This window comes from Rhinatrema bivittatum, chromosome 12 (genome assembly GCF_901001135.1).
Source record: "Rhinatrema bivittatum chromosome 12, aRhiBiv1.1, whole genome shotgun sequence".
In the NCBI taxonomy this organism is placed as follows: Eukaryota; Metazoa; Chordata; class Amphibia; order Gymnophiona; family Rhinatrematidae; genus Rhinatrema; species Rhinatrema bivittatum.
The window spans coordinates 8,064,751-8,081,166 of record NC_042626.1 but is presented as its reverse complement, the minus strand read 5'-3'; the positions used below and the strand labels follow the sequence as shown (position 1 = coordinate 8,081,166).

The 16,416-nt window shown below is 45.0% G+C and overlaps 1 protein-coding gene across 2 annotated transcripts in view; it reads left to right on the top strand.

Moving 5' to 3' along the window:
• The first annotated feature begins 2,600 nt into the window (after positions 1-2,600).
• Positions 2,601-16,416, top strand: part of KCND3 (potassium voltage-gated channel subfamily D member 3) — a 238,464-nt gene continuing 224,648 nt past the window's right edge. The window contains exon 1 of one of the 2 annotated variants that reach the window (XM_029573824.1): positions 2,601-3,762. In XM_029573824.1, the coding sequence (XP_029429684.1) occupies positions 2,657-3,762 (1,106 nt within the window). In that variant the 5' untranslated portion in view covers positions 2,601-2,656. The remainder of the gene's footprint in view (positions 3,763-16,416) is intronic. The other variant, XM_029573823.1, reaches the window with a different exon arrangement.

Here is a 16,416-nt window from a genome sequence, read left to right as displayed (position 1 = left end):
CCCCAGACCCCAGGCCAGCAGCATTTCCTTGCAGGGCAGCTCTGTGCGGGCCCTGCAGTCCGAATGCCCCCCCTTTAATGCTCGCTCGCATGGCTCTGCCCTGCTGGAGAAAGGGCGGCGGTGCCTTTAATACTGATCCTGATCCCGAGCAGCCCTCGCCTCAGGGATCCAGGACAAGACCGGGGAGCTAAAAATAGCCGCGCACACAAAAAAAAAGGCAACCTTTGAAGGCAGCGGGGGCTGGAGCTCGCCGGCGCAGCCCTGTTACGTGCCCGGGCGAGGGCTGCTGCGAGGGGCGACTGCGCCACCTGCCTTCCAGCCGGGCTCTCCGCACTCTCTGCAAATAAATGGGCAACACTGAAGCTTCCCCCCCCCCCCCCCGCCCCGGCTGCTGATCGCTTGCAGTCCTGAGCCTCCGAAAATCCAGAGGATTGGCTGCCGAGCACTTAGCAGCAGCTCGGCCTCGCCTTCTGACCTCTTGCGCCTCTCTCCCCTCCTACCTGTGCACATGCCACCCCCAATATTGCATTTAAATTAAATTGCAATTACATATCTATCCCCCTCCCCCCCCAAAAAAAATACATACAGTGATCTGGGACAGAAAATCAAGGTAAGGAGCCTTTATTCCCGGGGACGAGGACGTGCGCCAAGGTGGCCCCTAGGACCTCCCTGTGATGGAGCGGTAGGAGATGAGCCGGATCCAAAAAGTGCCCCCCCCCCCCCCCATGGACTCTCTGAGCCGCCCGCGGCTCTATTACAATGAGGATGGATCGGGGTGGGGGAGGGATTACATTACTTAGAAATCAGGAGGCAAGGCGTGAAACGTGAATAATGGCAGGCGAGGACGTGATGGGGGGAGGGGAGTGGGACCCCCGGCGAGTGGCAGGTAGGGAGCTCGGAAGTTCCCGCACACATTAGCATGCGGTGTCAGCCCCGGGCTGCAGTTCGCTGCTGCTTCTCCGCCAGCTCACAGCGCCTCTGTCTCTCTCGCTGTGCAGGACGCCTCGCCAGGGCTGAGAGCCAGCACAGCCCCGACTCCCAGTCCTGGATGTGATTTCAAACTAAGAAGAAGCAGCCCAGCCCGCATTCATGAGTCCTCCTGCCGATGCCTTGCATTCCTTCCCCTCCAGGACTGCCTTTGGCCAGCGTTTCCTGCCGGAGAAGGTAAGAGCCTGCGAGCTGTGTGTGTGTGTGTGTGAGAGAGAGAAGTTGGGAGCCTGTTGCTGGAGGATTCCCGTGCCTTGCAGGCAGCGCGGCGCTCGGTGGATGCTGAAAATGCCCAAGGAACCCTGAGCCCATCGCGCTCCAAAGGAAAAAAAAGACAAATAGAGGAAGGAGAAGCCCTTTTCTGATTGCATTCCCTTTATTACAGGAGTCTGATTCGATAAATTGATTTTATCGGTCGGATGTGATTGTTTTTAAATTAACTTATCTCGATTATACAGTATCAAGCATTAAACTGAGGGTCTGCTAAATGCCTTTTATAGCAGACGTCGACCGCTTGTTACTGTTCTTGGCAGAAGTTAATGCCCTGAGATTTATTGATTTTCTGATGTTCTTGCTCAGGACAATAACTCATCTGTAAAGTTGCTCCATAATGAATTCTCGATTTTCCTTTTCTCTTCTCATTTCTTTGAAGACTTTGTAGAGTTCTTTTAATGTAACCTGGTGTCCAAAAGCAACAAATATAAGAATGTTAAAATCACCTGGAAACCTTCTGTTCAAAAATGGGAAGGTTTCAGCATTTGACAGGGGGAGAATTCACTTAAAATCGGGTTTGGGCATCCCTTGTCACCCCCTTCCCCACCCCCAGCCTGTCCTTCCATGTTGGCGATTACAGTAGTGGAAGGCAAGATCCAAAGCCTTTTTATCTTGGCACCGCCACACGACTATGCACCAGCAACAGGCAAATCCCGATAACTTTAAGTGAGTGGCAGCTACAGGCTTAGGGGCTATTTGCACAAAACAAACTGTCTTGCAGTGGTTGGAAACCGAGTGGACTGGGGTTAGCTAGAAACGTTTGCCCAGTATAGACTGGAGAGCTACATCCTTGCCCAGTATGGACTTTCTCCGGAAGGCTATAGAGGAAAGCGGCTCCCGCTTATTGTAGAGCCTGCTCAGCTGTCATTGATCTTCCAGTCCTTAGTGCTGTATTCTGTTGAGAGGTGCCTTAATATTTTGGGTTTGATAGGTAAGTGTCGCATGCCTTAAAAGCTGTGGATTCTTTTTTTTTAATATATATGCAGTAGTGGATTTAACTACTTTTTGGAAGTCTGTCCGTTTCTTATTACTTTCAGAGCATACTGTCTGCGGTTCGATAAATAACTCATTTATTACTCTTGACATGTATTCTACTTTGTAGTCTAAAAACGAGGGGTTGGTTTTTGCTACCTTTTTCTGATGAGAACTATTTACTACCACTCCAAACAAATTCCTAATCGTCATTAGGTAACCAAGGTGTAATCTTTTCATTATTATATATAGATGCCAACATGTTACTTCCATATTGAGTTAGTAGTTATTGAAATTATATATAAAGTTGCATCACTACATATAAACATAATTGTCTTTCTTTCCTTCTAGATGTCTTTGATCTGAAGTCAAACTGGTGTTAAAAGCAGCACAAGGGTCTGCTCTACAAAGACCTGGAGCCAGCATGGCAGCAGGCGTGGCAGCATGGCTGCCCTTTGCAAGGGCAGCAGCCATTGGATGGATGCCAGTGGCCAACTGCCCTATGCCGCTGGCCCCTGCTGATAAAAACAAGAAACAGGATGAGCTGATTATCCTCAATGTAAGTGGAAGGCGCTTCCAGACCTGGAGGACTACCCTGGAGAGGTATCCGGACACACTGCTGGGGAGCTCGGAAAAAGAATTCTTCTTCAATGAAGAGACCAAGGAATATTTCTTTGACAGAGACCCAGAGGTGTTTAGATGCATCTTAAACTTTTACAGAACTGGCAAATTGCACTATCCAAGGTATGAGTGCATTTCTGCCTATGATGAAGAGCTTTCTTTCTATGGGATCCTACCTGAAATCATCGGGGACTGCTGCTATGAAGAGTACAAAGATAGAAAACGAGAGAATGCAGAAAGGCTGATAGATGACAACGATTCTGAGAACAATCAGGAAGCCATGCCCTCTCTTAATTTCCGCCAGACTATGTGGCGAGCTTTTGAAAATCCCCATACCAGCACTTTGGCCTTAGTGTTCTACTATGTCACTGGCTTCTTCATTGCGGTGTCGGTCATCACCAACGTGGTGGAGACTGTTCCTTGTGGCACGGTGCCAGGCAACAAGGAGCTCCCTTGTGGGGAGCGGTACGGTGTGGCTTTCTTCTGTCTGGACACAGCTTGTGTTATGATTTTCACAGTTGAGTATCTCTTGCGACTTTTTGCTGCCCCTAGTCGTTACAGGTTCATGAGGAGCGTGATGAGCATCATTGATGTGGTTGCCATTATGCCCTATTACATAGGCTTGGTGATGTCAAACAATGAGGATGTCAGTGGGGCCTTTGTGACTCTAAGGGTCTTCCGGGTATTCAGGATTTTCAAGTTTTCACGCCACTCTCAAGGCTTAAGGATCCTTGGCTACACCCTGAAGAGCTGTGCCTCTGAACTCGGCTTTCTTCTGTTTTCACTCACTATGGCGATCATTATCTTTGCTACGGTGATGTTTTATGCAGAGAAAGGGTCATCGTCTAGCAAGTTCACTAGCATCCCAGCTTCCTTTTGGTATACCATTGTTACCATGACAACCTTAGGGTAAGTATTACATGCTTCTCTGTCAGCCAAGGTTGTTGGAAGTAAGTTGTTTTCATGTATGCTGTTGGTGGTGGTTTTACAAACTGAGTTTGTGCTGTTGTCCAGTTTCTCAAAATTTGTATCCAAGCTGTAAATATGTTGCTGTTCCTCTGATTTTTTTCAGTAGCTGACTCAGACAGGCAAATCAATCAGTTTTGTTCTGCTATGGCAACAAAGCATACATAGTAATAAGAGGTGATTTTTATTTAATGAACCCCCTTTCTGGGTCTCTGGGATAGGAACATGAAACAGAAATGTATGGGTCCAGTGTTTGTTTATTTAAAAATGTACATCCCATTCCATCCATAGTGCACAATGAAAACATCACATAAAACCACAAAACTATGGCCCTTGCCTTCTGCTTGCTGACCTGCTTGAATGCTTTTCTGTTACTGGAAATATCAAGGGATTATATTAATCTGCAACCGGGATCTGGGAGGCAACATTTACCATTTCAGTATCTAAAAGTCCGTTTTTGTTGTACGCAGTGAACATTTCCTTAAGGCCACTTTTTTCCTGGATAGCTCGGTGGAGCAAAAATCCTGTTGTCTTTGAGGGAACTTGATAATGTATGGGAAACTCAGTAGTTTAACTTTTTAACAGGTTTTTCTCTTTGTTTTCCTTTAACAATTCAGTTGTGAAACAGAACATAAAGTACACCTGTAGCAGAATACAAAAAAGAAAGCAAAACTCAGAAATGAAGTAAATCTGACATATCCCCTGCAATACACAGTTACAATGTTTTCATATTTCTCTAACCCAGATGGTTTTCATACTGCTCTCTCCCTATCTAATGACTTCCTTTCTATCAATGAGCAACAGCTCAATAAGAGCATCCTCCTGATACACAGAATAAGTCAAATAAGTTTAATATGCTAGCCATAGGTCTTCTCAGTCATCATTTGCATGTCAAGCTGGTGCTTTTCAACATAAGATGATTATTACTCCGTGCTGGTTTCCTTCACTACTTTGACCAGTCCTCCTTGTCTTTCTGTTGACATGACCTTATCCAACCGAAGCCTGTTAAATTTGTTTCTGTTACAAAAACTTCTGTCTGGCTCTTGTTCATGACCCAGCTGGTGCAGAAATACCTTTAAATAATGTAGAAACATAATTTGAGCACTGTCAAGAAGGCAGAGTTTAAATCTGTGTCCTTTTTAGTTTAGAAAATGTCTCAGCTTCAGGAACAAAGCAGGCAGGCAGCTGATATCTGTGCACATAAAGAAAGAACCTAATTATTTCCCCCAGGAAATGGATTATTCCCGACTGGTTCCATTTCTCAGGATGGGTTGTTCCTGTCCAGGTCTTATCGCACCACATGCATGGATGGATGGATAGGGTGACCATGACAAGGGGGGCATGCTAAGCCAGTCCTGGTTTTACCCCGTTCCTTGAATGGACTTGGAGTTGACTTTCTTAGGGATCTATTTGAAGATAAAAAATAGCTTGCGCATGGGAGCCTGTCTCATGTTCATAGCTCAACAAAACATTTGAGATCTCGGCGTCCCACAGAAATCACACTAAAAGTCTTCAACGAGAGACACAGTTGTTCAAGTGGTCTGTTAGGAGTCTTTTACGTCATCCCCTCAAATGAGGCATTAGTAAGGGAAAAAGGAAAGGGTGAGCAGGCAGATGTCTCCCTGAACAAAGTCTTTGATTTGGGGGAGGGGTCTGGGAGGTTGGGATTCTGGAATACATAATGGAGACTTTCTTTGTCCTTGTTAGGACAGAAGAGGAAAAGGCTGGGGAGCCGTAATCCTGGCAGAGAGGCTTCGGGGTTGGTCTTGCTTTCCCAGGGCGTGACCCCAGACTTTCTCAGGGAACTATATCTCCCTGCATGCAATGGGCATCGAACCAGGAATGACTGAGCTTGTTCACCTCGCTATGGAATAGGGGGGTGGGGTGACAGTGATCTGGGCCCCCTCACCAGCCATCTGAGGCTAGGGGAGAATGCTGTGGGCCCGCGGGTAGTGCACGAATGGTCAGTCTGCTCCTCATATGGAGTCATGTGGTCATGCTAAGCTTGAACAAGGCAGATCTGATTTCCCATGGAAAAGCCATGCAGTGGGAGATGAACCAGACAGGGGGGGGGGGGAGTCCCTTGGTTACATTCTTGGCCAGTGTTTGTTTGACTTTTTTTTTTTAAGCAGACTACATTAAATCATTGGTCTGGTTGGTAAGTTCTCCAGGACCAGTGCATCCCCCAACTGCACTGGAGCATTTTTTCGTTGATGATTAATTTTCCCGGAAAAGAAGGAGGGCAATTACCAAATGTCTCTTTCTATAATCATCAGAGGAAGCAAGCCGGCCCAGTTTTCTTTAGTGGGGAACGAAGGCTGCACTATTTCAACAATTTATAATAAATCGTTTTATAATACATTTCCAGGGCTCAGAAAGGTTTCCTATCATGTCTGAAACAGAACTAAAACTTAGCTGTACAATCCTGTGGCCCAGACCTTCTCGTGATGGTTTCATCCGCGGTGTCCTTTGTTAAGAACATCGACGTCTATCTCTAGAAAGAAGTATTGCACTTATAATTACAGATGGGCAAGCTGGGATTTAAAAAATGCACCAAGGACAGCAAGATGATTTCTTTAGCTCAAGGCTAACCCCACTAAAGAACAAATGTCAGTGTGGCCTCGAGCTACAGAAATCATCTTGGTGCATTTTCTAAACATCTTGGGAAAGCGACAAGGACTGCGATGGTGGTGGACCTTGTTTTCTTTCTCCATTGTCTGAGCTGTGATTACCGAACATCCACTCTGGCTCATCTTGCAAAGCTGGTCAGCATCTTTCTCTTATAGACTGCTTCTCTCGTGCCTCTGAATTTTCCAGTTTGCACTGGGTCCTTTGCAGGCTGTGGAATGAACATGAAGACCGCACAGAGGCCCTGATTATTGGAGCTTTCGAGATCTGACACCGAAAAGATAGACTTAGGTGGTCTGGAAACCTTAAGGCATCACAGCCTGCAGAGAACTCCATTCACTCCAGGGCTCTTCAAACTTGCACAGGTACTGAAGGGCCTTTAAAATCTGACCCTTAAGGATACAACCTCCCAGGTTTCTTCAGTGATGTGATATCACTCCTGGAAGGGTACAGATGATGAGCTTTCCTCCTTGACTGAATTTTGCTGGCAGTTATGGCAGATAAATTATTTGGTGATCCAGCGGGAATTATATTAACATTCTTAGGTCCAATATCCAAAGCAGTCAGCCCAAGAAGCTTGATTAGGTGTGGGCTATGGTTCCTTGGTTTCTTCCTATAGGTGGTCAGTCATCCTGTGTAGATGATCATACAAGTTTTTGTTTTGTTTGGTTTGGTATTTTGGGTTTTATGTAAGTGTCTATTGTAGTTTTTGGTATATATCTTATTTTATGCATATGTCTAGGACTGTTATCTGCCTACAGCAATATTTTGTTAAACAGATGAACTATAAGTCGAAGTAAAGGAAAGTTGATCAAACACTCAGTCCACCATTCTCCATCTCTGTTTGATCTGGAAGCTCAAAGGAGCAGAATGAAACTGCCAAGCCAAAAATACAATTTAAAAAGAATAAAAGGAAAGATATCTTTGCATATATCAGCTTGGTTCTTAGATCCACTTCATTCTGGATAGCCTGGAAACCAGACTGGCTAGGGTGCTCTGAAGGACTGAGCTGAGAACCTCGGTGTACTCCATTCTATACTGTGGAGAGTGCCCCAGGTTTTGCTTCTCCCATTTGACTGGGGGGTGTTTAGCAGTAAAACCTGGATTAGTAACTGGCAGCTTTCAATACGATTTTGCTGCTTCCACAGATTGTGAAAGACTGGAGAAGAGAAACCACTGAATGTTTCCCAGCTCTTGTTGGATTGTCCTCCCCTTAAAACAAATATGCAGAAAGAATGCTTTCACATTTAAAGGAAGATGAATGGAAGTGAACTACAAAAGAATCATGAATTTCTTGATCATCCATTATTTAGAAAGCAGCACAATCCTCAAGAACACATTTTTGTAAGTCTGGAGATGCCAGAGTTTGATTATGCAGTGCAAGTGGCCTAGGAGGTTATTCATTTGAGCCCAAAGAGTCACACTTAGGATAGACAAAATGTTCAGTGACAATAATTACATTTTATATAGCATTTGCTATTCAGCTAGGATTACAGTGTGGTTTCTATTTATATTACTTCAGGCTCAGGAAAACAGCCACCCCTGGGGTTCATGCTCCAGCAGATTTTCATGGTGCGGGTGCACTGCCTGACAGCGGAAGGAGTAGACAGAGGAATGAGGAGCAGTAATATTTTAGCCCAGCTACAGTGCGTGATCTGTCCAAGCCCATATGGAAACTGGGATGGCCATGTTCTTGCCTTCCGGTCCCATGCTCCGCGCAGGGGGGGCTTCATCTTTACCCTCCCTTTTCTGATCTTCATTCCATTCCAGTGCCAGGGCCTTTTGAAGATCTACTGACCTCACTTCTCCTACCATGAAGGACCTCAGGCTAGATTTAAAGGATGAGGCTAAAAGCAGGGAATGTGAAAAGAAAAAAAAAATCTTCGTTAGCCGCTGTACTTGCACTGTTTTGAAATGGTGCTTCTTTATACCAGAGATTGACTTTTGTGCAATTTCTGTAAGGGACTGTTTTTTTGGCAAAAATAAAATAAGCTTGCCCAATCCTTAAATTTGGCCCCTAATAAAAGATGTTAGTATGTGTACATCATCAGCAAAGCAGTCTAGTATAAGCAGGTCTAAAGAACCTTATGAATGGAGAAATAAAACACAGACTTGTCCTGATGTAAAACCTAATATAAAAAATTCATTTTGGACCAAAAAAAGTAAAACATACAATGTTTAATTTAAGGTTTAGTGTTGGTTAACTATTTCATTTGTTTTAACACTATATAGGTTTTGTCGTATTTATTTATTTATGTATTGTAATTTTGCCTTGGGCCTTAGGGGAATCACGAGTAAGAAATCTAATAAATAAATAAACAAATAAAAAGGATATGGCAAGTTGATATTTTGAGACATGCACATACCACATGCAGTAGTGTTGCAGTATGAAAAAGTTTGATCTGTTGTTGGCTGAAACAAATCTTCAATCTTGCATAGACAAAGTCATCTTTCTTCATGTTGATGACAAGTCCATAGAACTAGAGAGGACATGCAGACACTACACTATGAGCCAGCTCCTTCCCTCATGGTCCGGTGTGACTTTGTTATTAATGACCATCTTAAAACTCTTCGACACTCAAAGACATTCCATCAATTGAATGATTCAAGCGTGTATGCTGCATGGTGCTTGTACTAGAAGGATTGATTTGACATAGAAAGAGCAAACTTTGAGAATAGGGTTGAGGGAGTACAAAAAATCCCTGTCTGTTTTTTTTCTCTGTTTCGTTCTTTATCGTATTGGAAAAGAAACGGCATCAAGTATTATGGAGCGTAATGGAATGGAAAAGAACTGATGTCAAGATGTTTGACAGATGGACTGATGTAAAATTCTTTAGAGCTACCACGTTTCCTGCATGACAAATGCAGGGTATTAAAGGACAATCACCAGCTGTTATTTCCCAGTTGCAAGGAAGGCAACAGGCAAATATTCCTTGATTGCAACTTTTACTCATCCTACTTGGTGCAAATGGAGGCTTTGTATCAAAGCAGAGGATATGAAATCAATCGTTGACCATTGTGCCCTGGGTCTGAGAGGCTGACGTTAGTCCCCAGTATGATCTGAATAAGTGTTATTAAAACGGAATTGGAAATCTCCGCTCTGGGGGGGGGGGGGGGGGGGGGGGGGAGGGTAAGTGCCGTGTCACCTTTTAATAGAAAGGGGAGAGAGATTTTCTAGGCAAGGCAGGGCTGGAGATGCACTGAAGAGGTAAAGGGGCTGTCCTAACCTTTTGTTTCTTGGCATTCTTCTCACTCCCACTGGCCTTCTCCCCTAGTTTTCCTCTCAGATAATTAAACTTCTTCATAAAGCTAATACTGGGCTTGAGCCCAGGGGATTTTCTCTAGGACTAAATTGCAGGTGTTTTCTGGGCTGACGAGGTTTGGTGGTACAAAGCAATGAGGCCAAGCTGAATTGTTCCATCCTAAATCTATAACAACATAAGAAGATGCCATACTGGGTCAGACCAAGGGTCCATCAAGCCCAGCATCCTGTTTCCAACAGTGGCCAATCCAGGCTACAAGAACCTGGCAAGTACCCAAAAACTAAAAATGCAAACCCTAAACAAGGATCTGAGTTTAAGTGGACCCCTGGGACCCTTCCAAATAGCTTAAAATAGTAAGAAATAGAGAATCTGATGGCAGAGGATATGAAATCAATCGTTGACCATTATGAGAGGTCTAGAACGGGTAGATGTGAATTGGTTATTTACTCTTTCAGATAGTAGAAAGACTAGGGGGCACTCCATGAAGTTAGCATGGGGCACATTTAAAACTAATCGGAGAAAGTTCTTTTTTACTCAACGCACAATTAAACTCTGGAATTTGTTGCCAGAGGATGTGGTTAGTGCAGTTAGTATAGCTGTGTTTAAAAAAGGATTGGATAAGTTCTTGGAGGAGAAGTCCATTACCTGCTATTAAGTTCACTTAGGGGTAGATTTTAAGAGGCGCGCGAACAGCCTACTTTTGCTTGCGCATCAGACTCAAGCAAAAGTACGCTGGATTTTAGTAGATACGCGCGGAGCCGCGCGTATCCACTAAAATCCTGGATCGGCGCGCGCAAGGCTATCGATTTTGTATAGCCTGCGCGCGCCGAGCCGCGCTGCCTCCCCCCGTTCCCTCCAAGGCCGCTCCGAAATCGGAGCGGCCTCGGAGGGAACTTTCCTTTGCCCTCCCCTCACCTTACCCTCCCTTCCCCTACCTAACCCACCCACCCGGCCCTGTCTACACCCCCCCCTTACCGTTGTCGGGGGATTTACGCCTCCCGGAGGGAGACGTAAATCCCCGCGCGCCAGCGGGCCTGCTGCGCGCCGGGCCGCGACCTGGGGGCGGGTACGGAGGGCGCGGCCACGCCCCCGGGCCATAGCCACGCCCCGTACCCCCCCCCAAAACGCGGCCGACACGCCCCCCGCAACGCCGCGCGCTCCGGCCCCGCCCCCCGACACGCCCCCCTCCAAGAACCCCGGGACGTACGCGAGTCCCGGGGCTCTGCGCGCGCCGGGAGGCCTATGTAAAATAGGCTTCCCGGCGCGCAGGGCCCTGCTCGCGTAAATCCGCCCGGTTTTGGGCGGATTTACGCGAGCAGGGCTCTGAAAATCCGCCCCTTAGAGAATAGCCACTTCCATTAGCAATGGTTACATGGAATGGACTTAGTTTTTGGGTACTTGCCAGGTTCTTATGGCCTGGTTTGGCCACTGTTGGAAACAGGATGCTGGGCTTGATGGACCCTTGGTCTGACCCAGTATGGCATTTTCTTATGTTCTTATGTTCAGGTAAGGATGGCAACGCCCATCCAGCCGGATGCAGTGCCACAGACCCCAGCTGATCTCTGGCTTTCACCGCTGAGATCCTCTGTGTTTACTCCTCTTGAGTTTACCGTGTTTGCCTCCACCCCATCCACTGGGAGGCTGCTCCAGCCATGCATTCCATCACCAATCCATGAACATTTTGTTTTCTGAATCTGACCCTTTCAGTGTCACATCAGGACGTCTTGTTCTGGAATTTGCTTTCCACTGAAAAATGTTTTTCTGGTGCATGTGTAACCTCCTCTAGGATAGACATATTTAGGTCCTTAAGTCTCATTTCCTAGGGCTTTTGGTAGAGATCCCGCATCACTTTGGTGGTTCTTCTCTGGACCACTTCCCCTCTATCACTATCCTTTCAGAGGTACGGCTCCCAGAAGAGGACACAATACTCCAGCCAGGTGCAAGCATTATTACCTCCTGTTTTTTTCAACCAGTAATAGCTCTGTCTATGCACCTTAGCATTTCTCTGGCTTTAGCCACTGCCTTATCATCTTGAGGTCTCTCTCCTGGTTGGAGATCATTGGTATCTCACCCCCTTCACCACATACTGCTCCCTTGGATATTTGCACCTATTGAGCTTAGAATGCCCAAATGACAATTAGCTTAATTTAAAACAGAGTTACCCAATGGTTTGGTGTCACAGGAGCCAGTCCTGGTTTTCTGCCCTTGCATCTATGGTCCTGGAGAAAAATGAAACTGCAGGGACACGGCCAGGACGGGGTGAGCCTGCCCCTCTGCTAATTGTACATCTTGAGCTTCATCTGGCATGTTCTTCGCACAACAACTGGACTTTTATTTATTTTTTTAAAGGGATTTTAGACAGCGCAGTGAACAGATGTGAGCTGGAAGCCAGATGCCACAGCAGAAGTCTCTTTTTCACACGGTGACTCAGAGGGACAAGGACAATGTAAAATTAAAACAGCGCTGAAGCTTGACAGATTGAGAGCAGGGAGGGATCGGAGCTGGGCCACTTGCCGTTTGAGCCGTGCCGCTGCACCGTCTGCAGGATGATAACTTGCTCTTGAACACAGATCTATTGTCTCTGTTGATGATGTAATATTTCAAAAGCATTCAGAGCATATACTAGCAGTTCAAATATTTAATTAGCAGAGGGCAAAGTCATTACTTTATGACTTCTTTCTTTCTTTCTTTTGCTGATCTTTTTGCTAACCTTAGCTGCTCCCAAGGGCCCAGGGGAACTGTTCAAGTGACTTTGAGAAAAGGGAGTGCAGGATTTGGGTTCCTGATTTCACTGGGTGAGGCATATACCTTCTCCTGGGTGCTGTCAACATTTAACAGGGCAAATATATATATTTTAAAACTTTATCATGTTCTTTTGGCTGCCAGAGAGCTGTTTTTCAGGAATGAGGTGACTCTTACATCGGAGGGGGATGATAATTATGAGTAGATTGCTTTATGCTACAATGGTCAAGCAGTGTGCACAGGAACAATCGTGCACACTGGATGGGCCAATTGACCTTTTTTGTCTTCATCTCTGAGTCCCATCACTGGATGATTTAACGTGTAGCACAAAGTTGTGACTTTCACTCACAGTCTAGGAAAATCATATATATTTACATTTATTAAAATTTATGAATCCTCTAACACTAAAAATAGGTCTAGGCAAAGTTCAAGGAAACATACATATAATTATATTAAATGAAATTAAATAACAATATGAAATAAAATATACAACATATAAGAAAACAATAAATTAACAAAGTAAAATTAAGGTCAGCTAAAAACACAGCAAACTAAAATAATAAAACATTAAAAATAAGCTGACTCGAACAGGAAGGTCTTTAAAAGCTGTCTAAAACTTTTGACTGAATCACACTGACGAAGCCCCATTAGTAAAGAGTTCCAGAGGACTGGACTGGCAATTGAAAAAGAGCATTCCTGAGTAATATGTATACCTGTGACTCTAGGGGACGGAACATCTAATAAGCCCTGCTGAGAGGAACGTAAATTTCTTGAGAGTTGGTAAGATTTTAAAATAGTGTTAGCCTATGGACAATTTTGATCATTAATCAATTTAAAAATCATCATAGCAATTTTATATGAGCATTCACATCCAGCCTCCCTACCGACTACAAAATATGTTTGCGGGCTTGCTGCTGTAGTGCTACTCAAGAGTGTTGCTTGCTGCTTCTCTCTCACTAACGGTAAAATCACTACCTCAGGAGCCCTCGTGAGCACGCATCTGCACGGCTGCATTGGAAGTTTAGATGTCAGTCATTTCAAACTCTCTTCACTGTCATGGGCATGGATTCCTGGAACAATCTACCAGCAGAGGTGACGGAAACCAGAGCTCTGACAGAATTTCAATGTGTTTGGTATAGATAGAGAGGTCAAAGGGTTGAGAGATGAGGTAAAAGACCAGGGTGCAAGGTGAAGGATGCTGGTGGATACTGGTTTAAGAATGGGATCCCAGAATGGCAAACAACAAACCTGGCTTACAGAAGTGGCGACACCTTGCTGGAGGTCAGGCTTCTAAGGGTGACAGCTGGGAGATTTCCTTAGCTAGAGTAATGTAGATGGTAGCAACCAGGCAGACTGGTTGGGTCAGTTGGTCCTTCTTTGTCATTAGCTACTATGTTAACGTGCTACTATGTGCATTACATAGCCCTGTGGATGCAAGCATACATACATGCAACATTCGATTTTCTGGTTGGACGGATGATAAAAGATTTTTATTTTTTTTTAAATTTGCTGATCTTGAGTGATGGAAAGACTTTCCAAAAATCTTAAGAGCTAAAACCACAGAGTGCAGTAGTCATGGAAACCCCTCCCCGACACGTAAGCTGGAAAAGTAAACCCTACATCTGGCTAATTACCATTCTGCAGTCTATTTATATGCTACACATTTTCCTTAGAACTTGTTTCATTGGCACCCTAAGCCACTGCCTTTTCAATATCAATTACAGCTGATCGGTTGATATCTGGAATAGCCTGAGCATTTCCTTCTTATTGGCACAATAACATTTAGGTCATAGCACACCAAATGCCTGCAAATCAGTTGGAGATAGTTTTATTTTTAGCAGAAGATTTCATTCTCCTGCTTTCACAAAGGTCATAACATTGTCTTATCCTCGGTGGGGTCAGCCAGCAAGACATTAATCCCTTCCCTATCTCCACTTCTTCTATATTGCACCAGTGCTCAATGTCAGAGAAAAGTCCAAAAAGGAACTGTCCCCAGCTCCTGGATCAGAACCTGTGCTTGGATCTTAGCCCAAAAGAGCCAGTTCTGTAACACACAGTAAGAGAGATGGCCTGAAAAGACACACAAATAGGCGTTTTTCAGTGTGACCAACACACAAACGTCACAAGTTATAATGAGATATACATACGCACACAGAGTAAAGGAAAAAACCCAACACCTTCCATAAAAAGTAAAAAACCAAATCTGTTTAATGTCTTTCATTTCACTTTTCTTCTTCTCAGATTTAACTTTCATCTGGATTCCCTGTGGCAAAGACTGAGCCTGATCAGTACTTTAATTTTGCCACAGCCGGCAGGACAGGATTAAAGGAGCCGGCTTCCCCCAGGCCGTCTAATCAATGACTGCTCCAAAAACCCACTGTTGAGAAGCAAGCCTGGATATTAGATGGTAGCTGTCCATTTCTGTTTCCCTATGGCAGGCAGGAAGCAGCGTGAGGGGGGCTTGCATTTACGCAGATCGATACTGGGTATAATGGAAGCTGCAGCAGCTGAGCTCATTACCAGTATCCTGCATCCTGACAGGAGTACATGAGATTGTCTCAGCACACTGGAAAACGCTATTTATTGTACTCTTGCTCACATCAATGCAAACAAAAAAATTGTTTTTGGTGCTCAGAAGCTGCAGAACAGAGCACCAACTCGATTAATGTTCGAAGGGCAGAGACCTGTGACCAGAAACTGAACCCAGATGGAGCCCTATGCAACAAGTTCCCTGACGACGAATTACCGAACGCGTCTTAACACCAGTTGTACACTGTGCTGTCATGCTCTTGAAAAGCAGAGGTTAGAAAAGGCAATACGGCACACAGGTGAGCGTCTTTATTTGCCCTCCCTTGGCCGGCTGGTGGCGCAGAAGAAAGAGTAGTGTCCAAGGCATACAGAGAGCGCATGGAGAACAAGAACTGAAAGTAGATGGCGCAAGGGAGTTTGCTGGGACAACATTGCTGGAGCAAAGGCCGAGAGAAACCCGACGTTGAATGTTCTTGGCCTTTACTGAACCATCAGGGCCGGGTGTTCTAGTCAGTGTCATACAGACCCCAGTCAGGATTTTATAAATGTTTTTATTAGAAAGAAATATTGAAAATTCCAGCTAATGAGTTCAAGAACTTTGGGACAGAACTCAGTTGAAGAAAAAACTCTTGAAGTTCAATTAGTGTGGTCATTGTATTCATAGATTGTGAGGACATTGCTCTAAGCCAGAGATGGCTTTACAGCAATGGTCCGGCAGGGCACAAGCATTTTACGTTGCTGGCTCATTTCAATTCTACGCACATTGCTTTGTGGTCCAGAAGGTCTGCAAAAATGTTCCCACAAAATCATGGACTTTTTCATAAGAAATCTTAATTACACCTTACTGAGGTGTGGTTAAGTTTTGCACAAACTTTCGCTCATGCAGCATCACTAATGAGCTAATTTGCATGATTTTTCATCTCATTAAGCAATATTGCAAAAAGCTTTGGGCCAGATTGTAAAAACTACGTGCGGGGGTAGATTTGTGTACGCAACCCAGCGCGCACAAATCTACGCCCGATTTTATAACATGCGCGCGCAACAGCACGCATGTTATAAAATCCGGTGATGGTGCACGCAAGGGGGTGCACAATTGTGCAACCTGCGTGCGCCAAGCCGCACAGCCTTCCTTCGTTCCCTCCGCCCCCCACCTTCCCCTTCCTAACCCACCCCCCGCCCTACCTAAAACCCCCCCCTTACCTTTAATTTTTAAGTTGTGCCTGCCTCCGGCTCGGCGCGCGCAGGAGGCTTTTAAAAGGGTTACGTGCATATATTACTCGTGTAACCCTTTTAAAATCTGCCCCTTTGTGAACAACTTCACAAACACAACATTTTTCCAAGTTAAAAACCGAAAATAGCAATTGCAATTCCATGTGCTCCTTGCTGTTTTTAACATGCAGAACTGCGCTCACAGCTTCATACATCTTCCGGGATT